Source organism: Heterodontus francisci, chromosome 6, assembly GCF_036365525.1.
Source record: "Heterodontus francisci isolate sHetFra1 chromosome 6, sHetFra1.hap1, whole genome shotgun sequence".
Lineage (NCBI taxonomy): Eukaryota > Metazoa > Chordata > Chondrichthyes > Heterodontiformes > Heterodontidae > Heterodontus > Heterodontus francisci.
The window spans coordinates 479,709-506,697 of NC_090376.1; the positions used below are offsets into that span (position 1 = coordinate 479,709).

Sequence of the window (26,989 nt, forward strand, 5' to 3'; positions counted from 1 at the left end):
AGCTGCAGCATGACTTGCCAATTTTTATACTCTATGCCCCGACCGATGAAGGCAAGCAAGCCGTCTGCCTTCTTGACTACCTTATCCACCTGCGTTGCCACTTTCAGTGACCTGTGGACCTGTACGCCCAGATCTCTCTGCCTGTCAATACTCCTAAGGGTTCTGCCATTTACTGTATACTTCCCACCTGCATTAGACCTTCCAAAATGCATCACCTCACATTTGTCCGGATTAAACTCCATCTGCCATTTCTCCGCCCAAGTCTCCAACCGATCTATATCCTGCTGTATCCTCTGACAATCCTCATCACTATCCGCAGCTCCACCAACCTTTGTGTCGTCCGCAAACTTACTAATCAGACCAGCTACATTTTCCTCCAAATCATTTATATATACTGCAAACAGCAAAGATCCCATCACTGATCCCTGTGGAACACCACTAGTCACATCCCTCCATTCAGAAAAGTTCCCATCCACTGATACCCTCTGTCTTCTATGACCAAGCCAGTTCTGTATCCATCTTGCCAGCTCACCTCTGATCCTGTGTGAGTTCACCTTTTGTACCAGTCAGCCATGAGGGACCTTGTCAAAGGTTTTACTGAAGTCCATATAGATAATATCCACTGCCCTTCCTTCATCAATCAGCTTCGTCACTTCCTCAAAAAACTCAATCAAGTTAGTGAGACACGACCTCCCCTTCACAAAACCAGGCTGCCTCTCGCTAATATGTTTGTTTGTTTCCAAATGGGAGTAAATCCAGTCCCGAAGAATCCTCTCTAATAATTTCCCTACCACTGACGTAAGGCTCACCAGCCTATAATTTCCTGGATTATCCTTGCTACCCTTCTTAAACAAGGGAACAACATTGACTGTTCTCCAGACCTCTGGGACCTCACCTGTAGCCAATGAAGATACAAAGATTTCTGTCAAGGCCCCAGCAATTTCTTCCCTTGCCTCCCTCAGTATTCTGGGGTAGATCCCATCAGGCCCTGGGGACTTATCTACCTTAATGCTTTGCAAGACACCCAACACCTCCTCCTTTGTGATAATGAGATGACTGAGACTATCTCCACTCCCTTCCCTAGACTCATCACCCACCAAGTCCTTCTCTTTGGTGAATACTGATGCAAAGTACTCATTTAGTACCTTGCCCATTTCCTCTGGCTCCACACATAGATTCCCTCCTCTGTCCTTGAGTGGGACAACCCTTTCCCTAGTTACCCTCTTGCTCTTTATATACGTATAAAAAGCCTTGAGATTCTCCTTAATCCTGTTTGCCAATTACTTTTCATGACCCCTTTTAGCCCTCCTGACTCCTTGCTTAAGTTCCTTTCTACTGTCTTTATATTCCTCAAGGGATTCGTCTGTTCCTAGCCTTCCAGCCCTTACAAATGCTTCCTTTTTCTTTTTGACTAGGCTCACAATATCCCGTGTTATCCAAGGTTCCCAAAACTTGCCAAACTTATTCTTCTTCCTCACAGGAACATGCCGGTCCTGGATACGAATCAACTGACATTTGAAAGACACCCACATGTCAGATGTTGATTTACCCTCAAACAGCCGCCCCCAATCTAAATTCTTCAGTTCCTGCCTAATATTGTTATAATTAGCCTTCCCCCAATTTAGCACCTTCACCCGAGGACTACTCTTATCCTTATCCACAAGTACCTTAAAACTTATGGAATTATGGTCACTGTTCCCGAAATGCTCCCCTACTGAAACTTCGACCACCTGGCCGGGCTCATTCCCCAATACCAGGTCCAGTACGGCCCCATCCCTAGTTGGACTATCTACATATTGTTTCAACAAGCCCTCCTGGATGCTCCTGATAAATTCTGCCCCATCCAAGCCCCTTGCACTAAGTGAGTCCCAGTCAATATCGGGGAAGTTAAAATCACCCTGTTGCTTTTACATCTTTCCAAAATCTGTCTACATATCTGCTCCTCTACCTCCCGCACGCTGTTGGGAGGCCTGTAGTAAACCCCCAACATCGTGACTGCACCCTTCCTATTCCTGAGCTCCACCCATATTGCCTCACTGCATGACCCCTCCGAGGTGTCCTCCCGCAGTACAGCTGTGATATTCTCCTTAACCAGTAATGCAACTCCCCCACCCCTTTTACATCCCCCTCTTTCCCGCCTGAAGCTTCTAAATCCTGGAACATTTAGCTGCCAATCCTGTCCTTCCCTCAACCAAGTCTCTGTAATAGCAACAACATCATAGTTCCAAGTACTAATCCAAGCTCTAAGTTCATCTGCCTTACCTGTTATACTTCTCGCATTGAAACAAATGCACTTCAGACCACCAGTCCTGCTGTGCTCAGCAACATCTCCCTGCCTGCTCTTCCTCTTAGTCTTACTGGCCGTATTTATTAGCTCCCCCTCAGTTATTTCTCCTGCTGTCCTACGGCTCTGGTTCCCACCCCCCTGCCACACTAGTTTAAACCCTCCCGAGTGACACTCGCAAACCTTGCAGCCAGGATATTTGTGCCCCTCCAGTTTAGATGCAACCCGTCCTTCTTGTACAGGTCCCATCTGTCCCTGAAGAGATCCCAATGGTCCAGATATCTGAAACCCTCCCTTCTACACCAGCTGTTCAGCCACGTGTTTAGCTGCACTATCTTCCTATTTCTAGCCTCACTGGCACGTGGCACAGGGAGTAATACGAGATTACAATCCTAGAGGTCCTGTCTTTTAACTTTCTACCTAACTCCCTAAACTCCCCCTGCAGGACCTCGTCACTCTTCCTGCCTATGTCATTGGTACCGATGTGCACCACAACCTCTGGCTGTTCACCCTCCCCCTTCAGAATGCCCCCTGTCCGTTCAGAGACATCCTTGACCCTGGCACCAGGGAGGCAACATGCCATCCTGGAGTTTCTTTCACGTCCACAGAAGCACCTATCTGTGCCCCTGACTATAGAGTCCCCTATAACTATTGCTCTTCTGCGCTTTGTCCCTCCCTGCTGAACAACAGTGCCAGCCATGGTGCCACTGCTCTGGCTGCTGTTGTTTTCCCCTGATAGGCCATCCCCCCCAACAGTATCCAAAACGGTATACTTGTTAGAGAGGGGGATAGCTACAGGGGATTCCTGCACTGACTGCCTGCCCCTTCTAGCGGTCACCCATCTATCTGCCTGCACCTTGGGTGTAACCACTTCTCTAAAACTCCTTTCTATGATGCTTTCTGCCACCTGCATGCTCCTAAATGCATCCAGTTGCCGCTCCAACCGATCCATGCGGTCTGTGAGGAGCTGCAACTGGGTACACTTCCTGCAGATGCAGTCGTCCGGAACGCTGGAAGCGTCACGGACTTCCCACATCTCACAGGTGAAGCACTTCACCCCCTCTAACTGACATTTCTAGCACGAATTAATAAATTAATTTAAAATAATTAAATACTTATTAAATCTTTACTAAATTAAGTTACAATTAACTATATGGTCCCTAGTGCTAGATTTCTACTATAAATATTCAATGCTAAATACAGTAATCTCCTCCCTCCGGTTTAGTTACTCCTCTACTTATTAATTAATTAGCTCATTATGTTTTAATCAATTTTTATCAATGTTTTATCAATATCACCTCGTCAAAAAATTCAGTCAGGTTTGTTAGACATGATCTCCCCCTGACAAAGCCATGCTGACTATCCCTGATTAATCCCTGCCTCTCCAAGTGGAGATTAAATCCTGTCCCTCAGAATTTTTTCCAATAGTTTCCCTACCACTGATGTTAGACTCACTGGCCTGTAATTACCTGGTTTATCCCTGCTACCCTTCTTAAATAATGGTACCACATTCGCTGTCCTCCAGTCCTCTGGTAGCTCTCCTGTGGCCAGAGAGGATTTGAAAATTTGTGTCAGAGCCCCTGCTATCTCCTCCCTTGCCTCACGTAGCAGTCTGGGATACATCTCATCTGGACCTGGGGATTTATCCACTTTTAAACCTGCTAATACAGCTAATACCTCCTCCCTTTCAATGCTAATTTGTTCAAGTATATCACAATCCCTCCTCCCTGATCTCTACACCAACATCGTCCTTCTCCATAGTGAACACTGATGAAAAGTAATCATTTAAAACCTCACCTATGTCCTCCGGCTCCACACACAGATTGCCACTTTGGTCCCTAATGGGCCCTACTCTTTCCCTGGTTATCCTCTTACCCTTAATATACTTATAAAATGCCTTTGGAATTTCCTTTATCTTGCCCGCTAGTGTTTTTTCATGTCCCCTCTTCACTCTCCTCATTACTTTTTTAAGTACTTCCCTACACTTTCTATATCCCTCTAATGCCTCCGCTGTTTTCAGCACTCTGAATCTGCCATTAGCCTCCTTTTTTTCCCGAATCCGATCCTCTATATCCCTTGACATCCAGGGTTCCCTGGATTTGTTAGCCCTACCCTTCACCTTAACAGGTACATGTTGGCTCTGAACTCTCACTATTTCCTCTTTGAATGACTCCCACTGGTCTGATGTAGACTTTCCTGCAAGTAGCTACTCCCAGTCCACTTTGGCCAGATCCTGTTTTATCAAATTGAAATCGGCCTTCCCCCAATTCAGTACCTTTATTTCTGGCCCATCTTTGTCCTTTTCCAGAACTACCTTAAATCTTACAGAATTATGGTCACTATCCCCGAAATGCTCCCCCACTGACACTTCTACCACTTGTCCGGCTTCATTCCCTACGATTAGGTCCAGTACTGCCCCTTCTCTTGTCGGACTTTCTACGTACTGGCTCAAAAAGCTCTCCTGGATGCACTTTAAGAATTCCGCCCCCTTTCAGCCTTTTGCACTAAGACTATCCCAGTTGATATTGGGGCAGTTGAAACTCCCTACTATTATTTTTACACCTCTCTGAGATTTGACTGCATATCTGCTCCGCTATCTCTCCCTGACTGTTTGGAGGCCTGTAGTACACTCTGAGCCAAGTGATTGCCCCCTTTTTGTTTTTAGGTTCTACCCACAAGTCAGAGTACAAGAGAGACAGTCATAGAGAGATACAGCACTGAAACAGGCCCTTCGGCCCACCGAGTCTGTGCTGACCAACAACCACCCATTTATACTAATCCTACATTAATCCCATATTCCCTACCACATCCCCACCATTCTCCTACCAACACTAGGGGCAATTTACGATGGCCAATTTACCTATCAACCTGCAAGTCTTTGGCTGTGGGAGGAAACCGCAGCACCCGGCGGAAACCCACGCGGTCACAGGGAGAACTTGCAAACTCCACACAGGCAGTACCCAGAACCAAACCTGGGTCGCTGGAGCTGTGAGGCTGCGGTGCTAACCACTGCGCCACTGTGCCACCCTGAGAGCATGAAAAGAGACTGGCAGCTAGCATTCAAGAAAATCCCTAAGTTTTCTATAGACATATAAATAGTAAAAGGGTGCTAAAAGGAGGAGTGGGGCCGATTAGGGACCCGAAAGTAGATTTACACATGGAGGCAGAGGGCATAGCTGAGGTATTAAATGAATACTTTGCATCTGTCTTTACCAAGGAAGAAGATGCAACCCAGGCAATGATGAAAGAGGAGGTAAGCCAGACACTAGAAGGGTTTAAAATTCATTAACAGGAAGTATTAGATAGGCTGTCTGTACTTAAAGTGGATAAAACACCAGGGTTGGATGAGATGCATCCATGGATACTGAGGGAAGTGAGGGTGGAAATCAGAGAGGCACTGGCCATAATTTTTCAGTCTTCCTTAGACTCTGGGGTGGTGCCAGAGGGCTGGAAAATTGCAAATGTTACACCCTTGTTCAAAAAATGGTGTACAGATAAGCCCAGCAATTACACCAGTCAGTTTAACTTCAGTAGTGGGAAAACTTCTAGAAAAAATAATTATTTATATTTTATTTATTTATTTATTTTTATTTATTTATTTTTTATTTAGAGATACAGCACTGAAACAGGCCCTTCGGCCCAGCGAGTCTGTGCCGACCAACAACCACCCATTTATACTAACCCTACAGTAATCCCATATTCCCTATCACCTACCTACACTAGGGGCAATTTACAACGACCAATTTACCTATCACCTGCAAGTCTTTGTCTGTGGGAAGAAACCGTAACACCCGGCGAAAACCCACGCAGACACAGGGAGAACTTGCAAACTCCGCACAGGCAGTACCCAGAATTGAACCCGGGTCCCTGGAAGCATTGTGAACTGTGAGGATAGTGTAGAACTTCAAAAGGACATGGACAAGTTGGTGGAATGGGCAGACAGGTGGCAGATGAAGTTCAAAGCAGAGAAATGTGAAGTGATTCATTTTGATAGGAAGAACATGGAGAGACAATATAAAATAAAGGGTATAATTCTAAAGGGGGTGCAGGAGCAGAGGGACCTGGGTGTATATGTCATTGAAGGTGGCAGGACAGGTCGAGACAGCGGTTAATAAAGCGTAGTCAGAAACAAAGGAATTCATTTGGGGAACAAAGCAATGGCTGACCAACTAAATGCATACTTTGGTTCTGTCTTCACAAAGGAGGACACAAATAACATACCAGAAATGTTGGGGAACACAGGGTTTAGTGAGAGGGAGGAACTGAAGGAAATCAGTATTAATAGAGAAATAGTGTTGGGGAAATTGATGGGACTGAAGACCGATAAATCCCCAGGGCCTGATAATCTATATCCCAGAGTACTTAAGGAAGTGGCCCTAGAAATAGTGGATGCATTGGTGGTCATCTTCCAAGATTCTATAGACTCTGGAACAGTTCCTACAGATTGGAGGGTAGATAATGTAACCCCACTATTTAAAAAGGGAGGTAGAGAAAAAGCAGGGAATTATAGACCAGTCAGCCGGACGTCGGTAGTGGGGAAAATTCTACTGTCCATTATAAAAGATTTTATAGCAGAGCACTTGGAGAACAGTGGTAGAATCGGACAGAGTCAGCATGGATTTACGAGACAGAGATCAGGCTTGACAAATCGACTAGAATTCTTTGAGGATGTAACTAGTAGAGTTGATGAAGGGGAGCCAGTGGATGTGGTTTCTTTGGATTTTCAGAAGGCTTTCAATAAAGTCCCACCGAAGAGGTTAGCGTGTAAAATTAAAGCGCATGGGATTGAGGGTAGTGTATTGCGATGGATAGAAAATTGGTTGGCAGACAGGAAACAAAGAGTTGGAATAAACGGGTCTTTTTCGAATAGCAGGCAGTGACTAGTGGGGTACCACAGGGATCGGTGCTAGGACCCCAGCTATTCACAATATATATTAATGATTTAGATGAGGGAAATAAATGTCATATCTCCAAATTTGCAGATGACACAAAACTGGGTGGGAGGGTGAGTTGTGAGGAGGATGCAGAGAGGCTTCAGGGTGATTTAGACAAGTTGAGTGAGTGGGCAAATGCATGGCAGATGCAGTATAATGTGGATAAATGTGAGGTTATCCACTTTGGTAGCAAAAACAGGAAGGCAGATTATTATCTGAATGGCTATAAAATGAGAGAGGGGAATATGCAACGAGACCTGGGTGTTCTCGTACACCAGTCGCTGAAGGTAAGCATGCAGGTGCAACAGGCGGTAAAAAAGGCAAATGGTATGTTGGCCTTCATAGCGAGAGGATTCGAGTACAGGGGCAGGAATGTCTTGCTGCAGTTATACAGGGCCATGGTGAGGCCACACCTGGAATATTGTGTGCAGTTTTGGTCTCCTTATCTGAGGAAGGATGTTCTTGCTATAGAGGGAGTGCAGCGAAGGTTTACCAAACTGATTCCTGGGATGGTGGGACAGACGTATGAGGAGAGATTGAGTCAGTTAGGATTATATTTGCTGGAGTTCAGAAGAGTGAGGGGGGATCTCATAGAAACCTATAAAATTCTAACAGGACTTGACAGGGTAGATGCAGGAAGGATGTTCCCGATGGTGGGGGAGTCCAGAACCAGGGGTCATAGTCTAAGGATACGGGTAAACCTTTCAGGACTGAGATGAGGAGAAATTTCTTCACCCAGAGAGTGGTGGACCTGTGGAATTCACTGCCACAGAAAGCAGTTGAGGCCAAAACATTGTATGTTTTCAAGAAGGAGTTAGATCTTGCTCTTGGGGCGAAAGGGATCAAAGGATATGGGGGGAAGGGGGAACTCTCCTCATACTGAGTTGGATGATCAGCCATGATCATAATGAATGGCGAAGCAGGCTCGAAGGGCCGAATGGTCTACTCCTACTCCTATTTTCTATGTTTCTATGTACAGTATCCTGGGCTTTATTAATAGGGGCATACAGTACAAGAATATGGCTTCACCACCTCGCCCCATCAACCCCAACTAACCACCTCGCCCCTCATCCTCCAAACTACATCCTTCTGTCTCCCAGACTCTCACACCCTCAACCGACCTATCCTCCCTCCCTCCCCTGCCTCCCAGTACCCCATGCACTACGCTCAGCCTCTCCCATGCCCCTCCTCCTCCACCAGGGTTACTCACCATTGTGAGGGTCAATGGAAAATGGCCCAGACGATGGTGACATCAGCCTGTAAAGGATTTGTCCATTCTCGCCGGAGTCTCGGTCGGTCGCTGTCACGGTAATGACAGTGCTGCCGCGGGCTGCGAATTCCGACAGCGTTACCTGAGCAATTGGGACAAATGGTCATTAGATCCAGCTCACAGAATGAGAACATACAGAGTGCCCCACTCCATCATCGTAACATACAGAGTGCCCCACTCCATCATCGTAACATACAGAGTGCCCCACTCCATCATCGTAACATGCAGAGTTCCCCACTCCATCATCGTAACATACAGAGTGCCCCACTCCATCATCGTAACATGCAGAGTGCCCCACTCCATCATCGTAACATACAGAGTGCCCCACCCAATCTTCGTAACATACAGAGTGCCCCACCCAATCTTCGTAACATACAGAGTGCCCCACTCCATCATCGTAACATACAGAGTGCCCCACTCCATCATCGTAACATACAGAGTGACCCACCCAATCTTCGTAACATACAGAGTGCCCCACTCCATCATCGTAACATACAGAGTGCCCCACTCCATCATCGTAACATAGAGTGCCCCACCCAATCTTCGTAACATACAGAGTGCCCCACCCAATCTTCGTAACATACAGAGTGCCCCACTCCATCATCGTAACATACAGAAGTGCCGTAATGTAAGAACCTGACCGTGTGTGTGTTCAGTGTCAGCTCCTGAACGATCCGTGTGTGTGTCTCAGTGTCAGCTCCTGTATGGTCCATGTGTGTGTCTCAGTGTCAGCTCCTGAACGGTCCGTGTGTGTGTCTCAGTGTCAGCTCCTGTATGGTCCGTGTGTGTGTCTCAGTATCAGCTCCTGAACGGTCCGTGTGTGTGTCTCAGTGTCAGCTCCTGAACTGTCTGTGTGTGTGTCTCAGTGTCAGCTCCTGAACTGTCTGTGTGTGTGTCTCAGTGTCAGCTTTTGTATGGTCCGTGTGTGTGTCTCAGTGTCAGCTCCTGTACGGTCTGTGTGTGTCTCAGTGTCAGCTCCTGTACAGCCCCTGTGTGTGTGTCTCAGTGTCAGCTCCTGTACAGTCCGTGTGTGTGTCTCAGTGTCAGCTCCTGTACAGCCCCTGTGTGTGTGTCTCAGTGTCAGCTCCTGTACGGCCCCTGTGTGTGTGTCTCAGTATCAGCCCCTGTACAGTCCGTGTGTGTGTCTCTGTGTCAGCTCCTGTACGGCCCCTGTGTGTGTTTCTCAGTGTCAGCTCCTGTACAGCCCTGTGTGTGTGTCTCAGTGTCAGCTCCTGTCCAGCCCCTGTGTGTGTGTCTCAGTGTCAGCTCCTGTACAGCCCCTGTGTGTGTGTCTCAGTGTCAGCTCCTGTACGGCCCCTGTGTGTGTGTCTGAGTGTCAGCTCCTGTACAGTCCGTGTGTGTGTCTCAGTGTCTGCTCCTGTACGGTCCGTGTGTGTGTCTCAGTGTCAGCTTTTGTACGGCCCCTGTGTGTGTGTCTCAGTGTCAGGTCCTGTACGGCACCTGTGTGTGTGTCTCAGTATCAGCTCCTGTACGGCCCCTGTGTGTGTGTCTCAGTGTCAGCTCCTGTACGGACCCTGTGTGTGTTTGTCTCAGTGTCAGCTCCTGTACGGTCTGTGTGTGTGTCTCAGTGTCAGCTCCTGTACGGCCCCTGTGTGTGTGTCTCAGTGTCAGCTCCTGTACGGCCCCTGTGTGTGTGTGTCTCAGTGTCAGCTCCTGTACGGTCAGTGTGTGTGTCTCAGTGTCAGCTCCTGTACGGTCTGTGTGTGTGTCTCAGTGTCAGGTCCTGTACAGCCCCTGTGTGTGTGTCTCAGTATCAGCTCCTGTACGGCCCCTGTGTGTGTGTCTCAGTGTCAGCTCCTGTACGGCCCCTGTGTGTGTGTCTGAGTGTCAGCTCCTGTACGGCCCCTGTGTGTGTGTCTCAGTGTCAGATCCTGTCCAACCCCTGTGTGTGTGTCTCAGTGTCAGCTCCTGTACGGCCCCTGTGTGTGTGTCTCAGTGTCATCTCCTGTACGGCCCCTGTGTGTGTGTCTCAGTGTCAGCTCCTGTACAGCCCCTGTGTGTGTGTCTCAGTGTCAGCTCCTGTACGGCCCCTGTGTGTGTGTCTCAGTGTCAGCTCCTGTACAGCCCGTGTGTGTGTCTCAGTATCAGCTCCTGTACAGTCCGTGTGTGTGTCTCAGTGTCAGCTCCTGTACGGTCAGTGTGTGTGTCTCAGTGTCAGCTCCTGTACGGTCTGTGTGTGTGTCTCAGTGTCAGGTCCTGTACAGCCCCTGTGTGTGTGTCTCAGTATCAGCTCCTGTACGGCCCCTGTGTGTGTGTCTCAGTGTCAGCTCCTGTACGGCCCCTGTGTGTGTGTCTGAGTGTCAGCTCCTGTACGGCCCCTGTGTGTGTGTCTCAGTGTCAGATCCTGTCCAACCCCTGTGTGTGTGTCTCAGTGTCAGCTCCTGTACGGCCCCTGTGTGTGTCTGAGTGTCATCTCCTGTACGGCCCCTGTGTGTGTGTCTCAGTGTCAGCTCCTGTACGGCCCCTGTGTGTGTGTCTCAGTGTCAGCTCCTGTACAGTCCGTGTGTGTGTCTCAGTGTCAGATCCTGTCCAACCCCTGTGTGTGTGTCTCAGTGTCAGCTCCTGTACAGCCCCTGTGTGTGTGTCTCAGTGTCAGCTCCTGTACGGCCCCTGTGTGTGTGTCTGAGTGTCAGCTCCTGTACAGTCCGTGTGTGTGTCTCAGTGTCTGCTCCTGTACGGTCCGTGTGTGTGTCTCAGTGTCAGCTTTTGTACGGCCCCTGTGTGTGTGTCTCAGTGTCAGGTCCTGTACGGCACCTGTGTGTGTGTCTCAGTATCAGCTCCTGTACGGCCCCTGTGTGTGTGTCTCAGTGTCAGCTCCTGTACGGCCCCTGTGTGTGTGTCTCAGTGTCATCTCCTGTACGGCCCCTGTGTGTGTGTCTCAGTGTCAGCTTTTGTATGGTCTGTGTGTGTGTCTGAGTGTCAGCTCCTGTACGGCCCCTGTGTGTGTGTCTCAGTGTCAGCTCCTGTACAGCCCGTGTGTGTGTCTCAGTATCAGCTCCTGTACAGTCCGTGTGTGTGTCTCAGTGTCAGCTCCTGTACGGTCAGTGTGTGTGTCTCAGTGTCAGCTCCTGTACGGTCTGTGTGTGTGTCTCAGTGTCAGGTCCTGTACAGCCCCTGTGTGTGTGTCTCAGTATCAGCTCCTGTACGGCCCCTGTGTGTGTGTCTGAGTGTCAGCTCCTGTACGGCCCCTGTGTGTGTGTCTCAGTGTCAGATCCTGTCCAACCCCTGTGTGTGTGTCTCAGTGTCAGCTCCTGTACGGCCCCTGTGTGTGTCTGAGTGTCATCTCCTGTACGGCCCCTGTGTGTGTGTCTCAGTGTCAGCTCCTGTACGGCCCCTGTGTGTGTGTCTCAGTGTCAGCTCCTGTACAGTCCGTGTGTGTGTCTCAGTGTCAGATCCTGTCCAACCCCTGTGTGTGTGTCTCAGTGTCAGCTCCTGTACGGCCCCTGTGTGTGTGTCTCAGTGTCATCTCCTGTACGGCCCCTGTGTGTGTGTCTCAGTATCAGCTCCTGTACGGTCCATGTGTGTGTCTCAGTGTCAGCTCCTGTACGGTCTGTGTGTGTGTCTCAGTGTCAGGTCCTGTACAGCCCCTGTGTGTGTGTCTCAGTTTCAACTCCTGTACGGCCCCTGTGTGTGTGTCTCAGTATCAGCTCCTGTACAGCCCCTGTGTGTGTGTCTCAGTGTCAGCTTTTGTATGGTTTGTGTGTGTGTCTGAGTGTCAGCTCCTGTACGGTCCATGTGTGTGTCTCAGTGTCAGCTCCTGTGCAGCCCTTGTGTGTGTGTCTCAGTGTCAGCTCCTGTACAGCCCCTGTGTGTGTGTCTCAGTGTCAGCTCCTGTACGGCCCCTGTGTGTGTGTCTCAGTATCAGCTCCTGTACATTCCGTGTGTGTGTCTCAGTGTCAGCTTTTGTACGGCCCCTGTGTGTGTGTCTCAGTGTCAGCTCCTGTACAGCCCTGGTGTGTGTGTCTCAGTGTCAGCTCCTGTACGGCCCCTGTGTGTGTGTCTCAGTGTCAGCTCCTGTACAGTCCGTGTGTGTGTCTCAGTGCAGTGTCTGCTCCTGTACGGTCCGTGTGTGTGTCTCAGTGTCAGCTTTTGTACGGCCCCTGTGTGTGTGTCTCAGTGTCAGGTCCTGTACGGCCCCTGTGTGTGTGTCTCAGTATCAGCTCCTGTACAGTCCGTGTGTGTGTCTCAGTGTCAGCTCCTGTACGGTCTGTCTGTGTGTCTCAGTGTCAGCTCCTGTACGGCCCCTGTGTGTGTGTCTCAGTGTCAGCTTTTGTATGGTCTGTGTGTGTGTCTGAGTGTCAGCTCCTGTACGGTCCATGTGTGTGTCTCAGTTCAAGCTCCTGTACAGCCCCTGTGTGTGTGTCTCAGTGTCAGCTCCTGTGCAGCCCCTGTGTGTGTGTCTCAGTGTCAGCTCCTGTACAGCCCCTGTGTGTGTGTCTCAGTGTCAGCTCCTGTACAGCCCCTGTGTGTGTGTCTCAGTATCAGCTCCTGTACGGCCCCTGTGTGTGTGTCTCAGTATCAGCTCCTGTACAGCCCCTGTGTGTGTGTCTCAGTGTCAGCTTTTGTATGGTCTGTGTGTGTGTCTGAGTGTCAGCTCCTGTACGGCCCCTGTGTGTGTGTCTCAGTGTCAGCTCCTGTACGGCCCCTGTGTGTGTGTGTCTCAGTGTCAGCTCCTGTACGGCTCCTGTGTGTGTGTCTCAGTGTCAGCTCCTGTACGGCCCCTGTGTGTGTCTGAGTGTCAGCTCCTGTCCGGCCCCTGTGTGTGTGTCTCAGTGTCAGCTCCTGTACGGCCCCTGTGTGTGTGTGTCTCAGTGTCAGCTCCTGTACGGTCTGTGTGTGTGTCTCAGTGTCAGCTCCTGTACGGCCCCTGTGTGTGTGTGTCTCAGTGTCAGCTCCTGTACGGTCTGTGTGTGTGTCTCAGTGTCAGCTTCTGTACAGCCCGTGTGTGTGTCTCAGTATCAGCTCCTGTACGGCCCCTGTGTGTGTGTCTCAGTGTCAGCTCCTGTACGGCCCCTGTGTGTGTGTCTCAGCATCAGCTCCTGTACGGCCCCTGTGTGTGTGTCTCAGTGTCAGCTCCTGTACGGCCCCTGTGTGTGTGTCACAGTGTCAGCTCCTGTACGGCTCCTGTGTGTGTGTGTCTCATCGACAGGGCCTTTTTCTTACCTGATATAAATCCTGCACAAAGACCGGAGGATTGTCATTCACATCCTCGACCACAATAGTGAGATTAGCTTTCGTGCCATGCTTGGAGTCAGATGATTGGACGGTGAGCAGATACCAGCTACGCTCCTCAAAGTCCAGACTGCCAGTCAGTGAGATGATGCCATGGTAACGATTGATGCTGAATTTCTCGCTTTCTGTGACCAAAGTGTAGGACAACACGGGACCCGAATCTACATCGTTTCCAGTCACCTTGGTGATCTCTGAGCCAATCAGGGCATCTGCGGCCAGAATAGAGAGACAGATGAATCACAAAGCCATGTTGAATCTCTCCTCGACCCTGCACCTTCCCGAGGGGTCTGAAACCTCCTTGCCCCCTGGGGGAGTTGAGCCCTCAGTGTGGGTGTGAGTTTGTGAGTCATTGTAAGTGTGAGTGAGTTATTGGGCTGGATTTTACTGGGACCCCGTTGACAGAGGTAGTGGCGGGGGGTCCGGATATTGACTCTGGGAGAGGCCCGCCACAGGCCTCAACACCAGGATTGCCCGGCCCCATATTGCAGGTGGTGGCGAGGCCGCGTGGCGGCCCACACGTGTGCCCATTTTTTTCATGCCGCTGGGAGTGGCGGCGGGCTCTTAAAATCCAGCCCATTGTGTGTGAGCGTGAGTTATTGCATGTGAGTGTGTGTGAGTGTGAGTTATTGTGTGAGTGTGAGTTATTGTGTGTAAGTGTGGGTTATTGTGTGAGTGTGAGTTTGTGTGTGAATTATTGCGTGTGAGTGTGAGTTATTGTGTGTGACTGTGCGTTTGTGTGTGAATTATTGTGTGTGAATGTCAATTATTGTGTGTGAGTGTGAGTTATTGTGTGTGAGTGTGAATTATTGTGTGTGAATGTGAAATATTGCATGTGAGTGTGAGTTATTGTGTGTGAGTGTGAGTTATTGTGTGTGAGTGTGAGTTATTGCATGTGAGTGTGTGTGAGTGTGAGTTATTGTGTGTGAGTGTGAGTTATTGTGTGTGAGTGTGAGTTATTGTGTGTAAGTGTGAGTTATTGCATGTGAGCGTGTGCGAGTGTGAGTTATTGTGTGTGAGTGTGAGTTATTGTGTGTGAGTGTGCGTTTGTGTGTGAATTATTGTGTGTGAGTGTGAGTTATTGTGTGTGAGTGTGAGTTATCGTGTGTAAGTGTGAGTTATTGTGTGTGAGTGTGAGTTATTGCACGTGAGTGTGTGTGAGTGTGAGTTATTGTGTGTGAGTGTGAGTTATTGTGTGTGAGTGTGAGTTATTGTGTGTAAGTGTGAGTTATTGCATGTGAGTGTGTGCGAGTGTGAGTTATTGTGTGTGAGTGTGAGTTATTGTGTGTGAATGTGAGTTTGTGTGTGAATTATTGTGTGAGTGTGAGCTATTGTGTGTGAGTGTGAGTTTGTGTGTGAATTATTGTGTGAGTGTGAGCTATTGTGTGTGAGTGTGAGTTTGTGTGTGAATTATTGTGTGTGAGTGTGAGTTTGTGTGTGAATTATTGTGTGTGAGTGTGAGTGTGAGTTATTGTGTGAGTGTGAGTGATTGTGTGAGTGAGAGTTTGTGTGTGAATTATTGCGTGAGTGTGAGTTATTGCATGTGAGTGTGAGTTTGTGTGTGAATTATTGTGTGTGAGTGTGAGTTATTGTGTGAGTGTGAGTTATTGTGTGTGATTGTGAGTTATTGTGTGAGTGTGAGTTTTTGTGTGTGAGTGTGGGTCATTGTGTGAGTGTGAGTTTGTGTGTGACTTATTGTGTGTGAATGTGAGTTGTGTGTGATTTATTGTGTGTGAGTTATTGTGTGCGAGTGTGAGTTTGTGTGTGTGTTATTGTGTGTGAGTGTGAGTTTGTGTGTGAGTTATTGTGTGAGTGTGAGTTTTTGTGTGAATGTGAGTTGTGTGTGAGTTATAGTGTGTGAGTGTGAGTTATTGTGTGTGAGTGTGTGTTATTGTGTGTGAATGTGAATTGTATGTGAGTTATTGTGTGTGAGTGTGTTATTGTGTGTGAGTGTGAGTTTGTGTGTGAGTTATTGTGTGCGAGTGTGAGTTATTGTGTGTGAGTTTGTGTGTGAGTTATTGTGTATGAGTGTGAGTTTGTGTGATTTTGAGTTTGTGTGTGAGTTATTGTGTGTGAGTGTGAGTTATTGTGTGTGAATGTGAATTGTATGTGAGTTATTGTGTGTGAGTGTGTGTTATTGTGTGTGAATGTGAATTGTATGTGAGTTATTGTGTGTGAGTGTGTTATTGTGTGTGAGTGTGAGTTTGTGTGTGAGTTATTGTGTGCGAGTGTGAGTTATTGTGTGTGAGTTTGTGTGTGAGTTATTGTGTATGAGTGTGAGTTTGTGTGATTTTGAGTTTGTGTGTGAGTTATTGTGTGTGAGTGTGAGTTATTGTGTGTGATTGTGAGTTATTGTGTGACTTATTGTGTGTGAGTTATTGTGTGTGAATGTGAGTTGTGTGTGAGTTATTGTGTGTGAATGTGAGTTGTGTGTGAGTTATCGTGTGTGAGTGTGTAATTGTGTGTGAGTGTGAGTTTGTGTGTGTTATTATGTGTGAGTTATTATGTGCGAGTTATTGTGTGTGAGTGTGAGTTTTTGTGTGTGAGTGTGGGTTGTGTGTGAGTTATTGTGTGTGAATGTGAGTGTGAGTTTGTGTGTGAGATATTGTGTGTGAGTGTGAGTTTGTGTGATTGTGAGTTTGTGTGTGTTATTGTGTGTGAGTGTGAGTTATTGTGTGTGATTGTGATTTATTGTGTGAGTGTGAGTTTTTGTGTGTGAGTGTGGGTTGTGTGTGAGTTATTGTGTGTGAGTGTGAGTTTGTGTGTGACTTATTGTATGTGAGTTATTGTGTGTGAATGTGAGTTGTGTGTGAGTTATTGTGTGTAAGTGTGTAATTGTGTGAGAGTGTGAGTTTGTGTGTGTTATTATGTGTGAGTTATTGTGTGTGAGTGTGAGTTTGTGTGTGAGATATTGTGTGTGAGTGTGAGTTTGTGTGACTGTGAGTTTGTGTGTGAGTTATTGTGTGTGAATGTGAGTTATTGTGTGAGTGTGAGTTTTTGTGTGTGAGTGTGGGTTGTGTGTGAGTTATAGTGTGTGTGTGTGTGTGTGACTTATTGTGTGTGAGTTATTGTGTGTAAATGTGAGTTGTGTGTGAGTTATAGCGTGTGAGTGTGAGTTATTGTGTGTGAGTGTGAGTTTGCGTATGAGTTATTGTGTGTGAGTGTTATTGTGTTAGTGTGAGTTAATGTGTGTGAGTGTGAGTTTGTGTGAGTTATTATGTGTGAGTTATTGTGTGCGAGTATGAGTTATTGTGTGTGAGTGTGAGTTTGTGTGTGAGCTATTGTGTGTGAGTGTGAGTTTGTGTGAGTTATTGTGTGTGGGTGTGAGTTTATATGAGTGTGAATTTGTGTGAGTGTGAGTTATTGTGTGTGAGTTATTGTGTGTGGGTGTGAGTTTGTGTGGGTGTGAGTTTGTGTGAGTGTGAGTTTGTGTGTGAGTTATTGTGTGTGAGTGTGAGTCAGTGTGTGAGTGTGAGTTAGTGTGTGAGTGTGAGTTAGTGTGAGTGTGAGTTTGTGTGAGTTTGTTTGTGAGACTATGGTTGGGATTTAACGAAGGTGGCATCTCCTGGAATTGTTGGAAAGTCAGGGCAAGCTGCCTCTGCCTGCCCTGGAAGCTGTGAAGCTATTCTGCGCGGCGCAGGCGGTTAATTACCCGAGGTCGTGGCTCCACCTCTCTGAGGCAGGAGGTCCCTTCTCCAAGAGCTCCCAGCCAATCAGAGGGCTAGCAGCTCTTCAGTCCCAGCAGCACCAGTGGGAGTGGTCTTCACTGTCAGAACTGCAACAGTCCTAGGAACAGTGGCCATCAAACAGGCCGGAGAAGAAGGCAAGGGAGGTCGGTGCTTTCCGAGCCTAATCAGCCAGACCCTGGCGAGGGGGAGGGGTTTGATCACGAGGGTGGGGCGTGAGTTTTCCAGTGGAGGTGGCTGTGTCACTGAGGGACCTCCCTGGCGGGCAAGGATGCTTGATTAGGAGGGACCCCCGAACCCCCAGCTCACAGGGAGGCTGCAGGGTTTTACTGCATGGTGGGGAAATGCCAGGCAGGAAGAGATCATTAAGTGGCCAGTGTAATTCCAGCCATTGTGTGAATATGCATGAGTGTGTGTGAGTGTGACATGTCACTGATGTTGTGGCCACTTACTCTCTGGTACCCGGACCACATGGGGCAGTGGGATAGTGGGGCTGTTGTCATTCAGGTCCAAGACAATGACAGTGAGAGTGGCTGTGCCCACAAGTCTTGGCATTCCACGATCCGTTGCTGTCAAAAGCAATCTGAAATCACAGGAGAAGAAACCACTAATTTCAAATAGTCACAAATGCCTAGGACTGTTGGGTGTGGTGGGGGTTCAGAAGAACACAAGTAATAGGAGCAGGAGTTGACCATATGGCCCATCGAGCCTGCTCCGCCATTCAAAGAACAAAGAACAAAGAAAATTACAGCACAGGAACAGGCCCTTCGGCCCTCCAAGCCTGCGCCGATCCAAATCCTCTCTCTTAAACATGTCGCCAATTTTCTAAGGGTCTGTATCTCTTTTCTTCCTGCCCATTCATGTATCTGTCTGGATACATCTTAAAAGACGCCATCGTGCCCGCGTCTACCACCTCCACTGGCAACGCGTTCCAGGCACCCACCACCCTCTGCGTAAAGAACTTTCCACGCATATCCCCCCTAAACTTTTCCCCTTTCACTTTGAACTCGTGTCCTCTAGTAATTGAATCCCCCACTCTGGGAAAAAGCCTCTTGCTATCCACCCTGTCTATACCTCTCATGATTTTGTACACCTCAATCAGGTCCCCCCTCAACCTCCGTCTTTCTAATGAAAATAATCCTAATCTACTCAACCTCTCTTCATAGCTAGCGCCCTCCATACCAGGCAACATCCTGGTGAACCTCCTCTGCACCCTCTCCAAAGCATCCACATCCTTTTGGTAATGTGGCGATCAGAACTGCACGCAGTATTCCAAATGTGGCCAAACCAAAGTCCTATACAACTGTAACATGACGTGCCAACTCTTGTACTCAATACCCCGTCCGATGAAGGAAAGCATGCCGTATGCCTTCTTGACCACTCTATTTACCTGCGTTGCCACCTTCAGGGAACAGTGGACCTGAACACCCAAATCTCTCTGGACATCAATTTTCCCCAGGACTTTTCCATTTACTGTATAGTTCACTCTTGAATTGGATCTTCCAAAATGCATCACCTCGCATTTGCCCTGATTGAACTCCATCTGCCATTTCTCTGCCCAACTCTCCAATCTATCTATATTCTGCTGTATTCTCTAACAGTCCTCTTCACTATCTGCTACTCCACCAATCTGAGTGTCGTCTGCAAACTTGCTAATCAGTCCACCTATACTTTCCTCCAAATCATTTATGTATATCACAAACAACAGTGGTCCCAGCACGGATCCCTGTGGAACACCACTGGTCACACGTCTCCATTTTGAGAAACTCCCTTCTACCGCTACTCTCTGTCTCCTGTTGCCCAGCCAGTTCTTTATCCATCTAGCTAGTACACCTTGGACCCCATGCGCCTTCACTTTCTCCATCAGCCTGCCATGGGGAACCTTATCAAACGCCTTACTGAAGTCCATGTATATGACATCGACAGCCCTTCCCTCATCAATCAACTTTGTCACTTCCTCAAAGAATTCTATTAAGTTGGTAAGACATGACCTTCCCTGCACAAAACCATGTTGCCTATCACTGATAAGCCCATTTTCTTCCAAATGGGAATAGATCCTATCCCTCAGTATCTTCTCCAGCAGCTTCCCGACCACTGACGTCAGGCTCACCGGTCTATAATTACCTGGATTATCCCTGCTACCCTTCTTAAACAAGGGGACAACATTAGCAATTCTCCAGTCCTCCGGGACCTCACCCGTGTTTAAGGATGCTGCAAAGATATCTGTTAAGGCCCCAGCTATTTCCTCTCTCGCTTCCCACAGTAACCTGGGATAGATCCCATCCGGACCTGGGGACTTGTCCACCTTAATGCCCTTTAGAATACCCAACACTTCCTCCCTCCTTATGCCGACTTGACCTAGAGTAATCAAACATCTGTTCCTAACCTCAACATCCGTCATGTCCCTCTCCTCGGTGAATACCGATGCAAAGTACTCGTTTAGAATCTCACCCATTTTCTCTGAGTCCAAGCATAACATTCCTCCTTTGTCCTTTAGTGGGCCAATCCTTTCTCTAGTTACCCTCTTTCTCCTTATATATGAATAAAAGGCTTTGGGATTTTCTTTAACCCTGTTTGCTAAAGATATTTCATGACCCCTTTTAGCCCTCTTAATTCCTCGTTTCAGATTGGTCCTACATTCCCGATATTCTTGTAAAGCTTCGTCTTTCTTCAGCCGCCTTGACCTTATGTATGCTTCCTTTTTCCTCTTAGCTAGTCTCACAATTTCACCTGTCATCCATGGTTCCTAATCTTGCCATTTCTATCCCTCATTTTCACAGGAACATGTCTCTCCTGCACGCTAATCAACCTCTCTTTAAAAGCCTCCCACATATCACATGTGGATTTACCTTCAAACAGCTGCTCCCAATCTACATTTCCCAGCTCCTGCCGAATTTTGGTATAGTTGGCCTTCCCCCAATTTAGCACTCTTCCTTTAGGACCACTCTCGTCTTTGTCCATGAGTATTTTAAAGCTTACGGAATTGTGATCACTATTCCCAAAGTAGTCCCCTACTGAAACTTCAAACACCTGGCCGGGCTCATTCCCCAACACTAGGTCCAGTATGGCCCCTTCCCGAGTTGGACTATTTACATACTGCTCTAGAAAACCCTCCTGGATGCTCCTTACAAATTCTGCTCCATCTAGACCTCTAACACTAAGTGAATCCCAGTCAATGTTGGGAAAATTAAAATCTCCTATCACCACCACCCTGTTGCTCCTACATCTTTCCATAATTGCTGATCATGGGCTTCAATTCCACTTTCCTGCCCGCTCCACATATCCTTTGATTCCCTGAGAGACGAAAAATCTATCTATCTCAGCCTTAAATATATTCAACTATGGAACATCCACAACCCTCTGGGGTAGAGAATTCCAAAGATTCACAACCTTTTGAGTGAAGTAATTTCTCCTCATCTCAGTCCTGAATAATTAACCCCTTATCCTGAGACTCTGTCCCCGCGTTCTAGATTCCCTGACCAGTGGGAACAATCTCTCAGCTTCTACCCTATCAAGCCCTTTCAGAATCTTGTATGTCTCAATTATATCGCCTCTCATTCTTCTAAACTCCAGAGAATATAGGCCCAATTTACTCAGCCTCTCATCATAGGACAACCCTCTCATCCCAGGGACCAATTTATTAAACCTTCACTGTACTGCCGGCAATGCAAGTACATCCTTTCTTAAATATGGAGACCAAAACTGCGCACAGTATTCCAGACTTCTTTATTCCTGTACTCCAATCCCCTTGCAATAAAGGCCCACATGCCATTTGCCTTCCTAATTAGAGTTATAGAGTCATAGAGTCGTACAGCATAGAAACAGGCCCTTCGGCCCACCGCATCCATGCCGACCATAATGCCTATCTATACTAATCCCACCTGCCTGCATTAATTCCATATCCCTCTATGCCTTGCTCAGTCAAGTACCTGTCCAGGTGCCTCTTAAATGTCGCTACTGTTCCTGTGTCCACCACCACCTCAGGCAGCTCATTCCAGATACCCACTATTCTTTGCGTGAAAAACTTACCCCTTTGATCCCCTGTAAACCTCCTCCCTCTCACCTTAAATCTATGCCCTCTAGTTTTAGTCACCCCTGCCATGGGAAACTGACTCTGGCTATCTACCCTATCACATTGGGCAGGCGGTGGCGTAGTGGTATTGTCACTGGACTAGTAACCCAGAGAGCCAGGGTATTTCTCTGGGGACATGGGTTCGAATTCCACCACAGCAAAAGGTGGAATTTGAATTCAATTAATAAATCTGGAATTAAAAGCTAGTCTAATGATGGCCATGAAACCATTGTCGATTGTTGTAAAACCCATCTGGTTCACTAATGTCCTTTAGGGAAGGAAATCTGCTGTCCTTACCTGGTCTGGCCTACATGTGACTCCAGACCCACAGCAATGTGGTTGACTCTTACATGCCCTCTGAAATGGTCTAGCAAGCCGCTCAGTTGGCAGCTCACTGCCACCTTCTCAAGGGCAATTAGGGATGGGCAATAAATGCTGGCCTGGCCAGCGATGCCCACATCCCATGAATGAATAAAAAAAAACACAGTACTCCAAATACGGCCTAACCAACGTTATGTACAACTGTAACATGACGTCTCAACTCTTGTACTCAATGCCTCGGCCGATGAAGGCAAGCATGCCATACGCCTTCTTCACCACCCTGTCTACCTGTGTTGCCACTATCAGGGCACTATGTACTTGCACCCCAAGGTCTCTCTGCTCAAGAACACTCCCCAGGGTCCTGCCATTCACTGTATACGTCCTCCCCTGGTTTAACTTCCCAAAATGCATCACTTTGCACATGTCTGTATTAAATTCCATTTGCCCTCCCTTGCACACTTTCCCAGTTGACCTATATCCTGTTGTAACCTTAGACAACCTTCTTCACTGTCCACTATACACCAACTTTGGTGTCATCTGCAAACTTACTAATCATGCCCCTGACATTCACATCCAAGTCATTAATATATATGACAAACAACAGAGGGCCCAGCACCGATCCCTGTGGCACACCACTGGTCACCGGCCAATCTGGAAAAACAACCCTCCACTAACACCCTCTGCCTCCTATCACCAAGCCAATCTTGTATCCAATTTGCTAGCTCACCCTGGATCCCATGTGTTCAAACCTTCTGGACCAGCCTACCATGTGGGATCTTGTCAAAGGCCTTGCTAAAGCCCATGGTGACAACGTCCATCGCCCGGCCCTCGTCAATCCTCTTGGTCACCTCCTCGAAAAACTCAATCAAATTCGTGAGACACGATTTCCCACGCACAAAGCCATGCTGACTATCCCTAATCAGACCATGCCTTTCCAGATGCATATAAATCCTGTCTCTCAGAATCCGTTCCAATAACGTTCCCACCACTGATGTAAGGCTCACCGGCCTGTAGTTCCCTGGCTTATCCCTGCTGCCCTTCTTAAATAAAGCACAACATTAGCTATCCTCCAGTCTTCCGGTACCTCACCCGTGGCTAACGATGATACAAAAATCTCTGCCAGGGCCCCAGCAATCTCCTCCCTTGCTTCCCAGAGCATCCTTGGATACACCTGGTCAGGCCCTGGGGATTTATCCACCTTAATGCGCTTCAAAACCTCCAACACCTCCTCCTTTGTAATGTTGATATGCTCCAGGATATTGCTGTTCCCTCCCTTGAACCCACTAGCTTCCATGACCTTCTCCACGGTAAATACGGACGAGAAATATTAATTTAAGTCCTCGCCCATTTCCCGTGGCTCCACACATAGATTGCCACACTGATCCTTAAGGGGACCTACTCTCTCCCTAGCTACCCTTTTACTCTGAATATACTTATAGAATCTTTTAGGATTCTCCTTTATCTTATCTGCCAGGGAAATCTCATGGCCCCTTTTCACCCTCCTAATTTCCTTCTTAAGTGTACTCCTACATCCCCTATACTCCGAGGGACTTGCTCGATCCCAGCTGCCTATACCTGACATATGTCTCCTTCTTTGTCCTGACCAGACCCTCAATATCCCTCGTCAACCAAGGTTCCCTAAACTTGTCAGCCTTGCCCTTCCATCTAACAGGAACATGCCGGCCCTGAACTCTTCCGATCTCACTTTTAAAAGCCTCCCACTTGCCAGACGTCCCTTTACCTGTAAACAGCCTCTCCCATTCAACTTTTGAGAGTTCCTGTCTGATGGCATCGAAATTAGCCTTCCCCCAATTTATGACTTCAACCTGAGGACCAGTCCTATCCTTTTCCATAACTATCTTGAAGCTAATTGAGTTATGGTCACTGGTCCCAAAGTGCTCCCCCACTGACACATCAACCACCTGCCCATCCTCATTTCCTAAGAGGAGGTCGAGTGTTGCCCCTTCTCTAGTCGGGCCGTCCACATACTGCTTCAGAAAACTATCCTGGACACACTTAACAAATTCTTCTCCATCTGATCCCTTAGCACTAAGGCAGTTCCAGTCAATATTAGGGAAGTTAAAATCACCTACTATTACAACCCTATAATTCCTACATTTATCTGTGATTTCCCTACATATATGCTCCTCCACTTCCCTCTGACTATTGGGGGGCCTATAGTATAATCCCATCAAAATGATCACCCCTTTCTTATTTCTAAGTTCTACCCATATGGCCTCGCTGGACTTTTTGTTTGCTGTACCTGCATGCTAACTTTCTGCATTTCCTGTACGAGTACCCCCAAGTCTCTTTGAAAATCAACACTTACCAGTTTCACACCTTTTAAAAAATATTCTGCTTTTCTATTTTTAGGACCAAAGTGAATAACTTCACACTTCTCTACATTATACTCAATTTGCCATCTTGTTGCCCACTCACTTAACCTGTCTATATCTCTTTGCAGCCTCTCTACATCCTTCCTACAGCTTACCTTTCCACCTAGCTTTGTATCATCACCAAACTTAGATACATTACTCTCTGTCTCTTCATCGAAGTCATTAATATAGATTGTAAATAGCTGAGGCCCCAGCACTGATCCTTGTGACACTCCACTATTCACTATCTGCCAACTTGACAATTCTCCACTTATGCCCAGTCTTTGCTTCCTGTCTATTAACCAATCCTCTATCCATGTGAATATATTACCCCAACTCTATGAGCCCCTATCTTGACTATTAACCTTTTGTGTGACACCTTATCGAATGCCTTTGGAAATCCTGGTATACTACATCTACTGGTTCCCCTTTATCTACCCTACTAGTTACATCCTCCAAAAACTCTAATAAATTTGTCAAACAGAATCTCCCTTAGAAAAACCATGTTGACCTGTTCTAACGTACTGTGCTTTTCTAAGTACCTTGTTAAGACTTCCTTAATAATAGATTCCAGCATTTTCCCAATGACTGATGTTAGGCTAATTGGCCTGTAGTTCCCTGTTTTCTCTCTCCCTCCTTTCTTGAAAAGCGGTGTAACATTTGCCAACTTCCGGTCTGATGGGACTATTTCTGAATTTAAGGAATTCTGGAAAATCGTAACTACCGCATCCACTGTCTCTGCAGCTATCTCTTGTAGAACCTAGAGTGTAGGCTATCGGTTCAAAGAAGAGTGCAGGAGGGCATGCCAGGAGCAGCACCAGGCATACCTAAAAATGAGGTGTCAACCTGGTGAAGCTACAAGACAAGACTACCTGAGTGCAAACTGAGTAAGCAGCACGCGATAGAGCTAAGCGATTCCACAACCAACGGATCAGATCTAAGCTCTGCAGTCCTGCAACATCCAGTCGTGAACGGTGGTGGACAATTAAACAACAAGGTTATGAAAGTTCATGTGGATCCTCCCATTGTGCCATATTTGAAGTAGTTAAATTGCCATGGGATGAATACTATTCTACAGCCCAACCACATAGTTAACTTGATCAGCATTTTGTACATTTTTGGCCTGGCTTTATTAGTAGTTAGCTTCAGTAAACTATAACTGGAATGCATTAAGTTGTTTTAGATGCCTCAGCTTCAAATAAAAATGTTCACATTAGAGAATTCAAAGAAAAAAAAAGCCTCACAGCTCCAGCGACCCGGGTTCAATTCTGGGTACTGCCTGTGCTGAGTTTGCAAGTTCTCCCTGTGACCGTGTGGGTTTCCTCCGGGTGCTCCGGTTTCCTCCCACAGCCAAAGACTTGCAGGTTGATAGGTAAATTGGTCATTGTAAATTGCCCCTAGTGTTGGTAGGTGGGGAGGTGGTGGCGTAATAGTATTGTCACTGGACTAGTAACCCAGAGACCCAGGGTATTTCTCTGGGGACATGGGTTCGAATCCCACCACAGCAGAAAGTGGAATTTGAATTCAATTAATAAATCTGGAATTAAAAAGCTAGTCTAATGATGGCCATGAAACCATTGTCAATTGTTGTAAAAACCCATCTGGTTCACTAATGTCCTTTAGGGAAGGAAATCTGCTGCCCTTACCGGGTCTGGCCTACATGTGACTCCAGATCCACAGCAATGTGGTTGACTCTTACATGCCCTAGCAAGACACTCAGTTGTATCTAACTGCTAGCACTGTGGGTGTACCTACCCCACATGGACTGCAGCGGTTCAAGAAGGCAGCTCACCACTGCCTTCTTAAGGGCAATTAGGGACGGGCAATAAATGCTGGCCTGGCCAGTGATGCCCACATCCCATGAACGAATAAAAAAAAAAGGTGGTAGGAGAATGGTGGGGATGTGGTAGGGAATATGGGATTAATGTAGGATTAGCATAAATGGGTGGTTGATGGTCAGCACAGACTCGGTATGCCGAAGGGCCTGTGTCAGTGCTGTAGCTCTCTATGACTCTATAACTAACTGGAGGAGGTGGCTCCACAAATATCACCATCCTCAATGATGGGGGAGCCCAGCACATCAGTGTGAAAGACAAGGCTGAAGCATTTGCAACAATCTTCAGCCAGAAGTGCCGAGTTGATGATCCATCTCGGCCTCCTCCTGAAGTCTCCAGCATCACAGATGCCAGACTTCAGCCAATTCGATTCACTCCACATGATATCAAGAAACGATTGAAGGCACTGGATACTGCAAAAGTTATGGGCCCTGACGTTATTCTGGCAACAGTACTGAAGACTTGTGCTTCAGAACTTGCCGCACCCCTAGCCAAGCTGTTCCAGTACAGCTACAACACTGGCAACTACCCTGCAATGTGGAAAATTGCCCAGGTATGTCCTGTACACAAAAAGCAGGACAAGTCCAACCCGGCCAATTACCACCCCATCAGTCTACTGTCGATCATCAGTAAAGTGATGGCAGGTGTCATCAACAGTGCTATCAAGTGGCACTTTCTATTTCCCAGTGGATCACAGAATCACAGAATAATACAGTGCAGAAGAGGCCCTTCGGCCCATCGAGTCTGCACCGATGCATTAAAGACACCTGACCTGTCTACCTAATCCCATTTGCCAGCACTGGTTTACTATGACATTATTAAATAACCCTGCTTCATTATACAATACTAGATTGAAGATAACTTTATCCTTAGTCGATTCCACAACGTGTTGCTCCAAGAAACTGTCCTGAAAACATTCTACAAACTCCCAAAAACATTCCACAAACTCCCGAATTCATTCT

General features: G+C 47.4%; 1 protein-coding gene across 1 annotated transcript in view; it reads right to left on the reverse strand.

Annotated features, from left to right (window-relative positions):
• LOC137371067 (protocadherin-16-like) overlaps positions 1-26,989 on the reverse strand; it is a 579,474-nt gene that overhangs the window by 10,141 nt on the left and 542,344 nt on the right. Inside the window, exons 17-19 of the mRNA XM_068032966.1 lie at positions 17,877-18,007; positions 13,673-13,950; positions 8,429-8,570 (exon numbers count right to left, since the gene is read on the reverse strand). Coding sequence (XP_067889067.1) covers positions 8,429-8,570; positions 13,673-13,950; positions 17,877-18,007 — 551 coding nt within the window. The remainder of the gene's footprint in view (positions 1-8,428; positions 8,571-13,672; positions 13,951-17,876; positions 18,008-26,989) is intronic.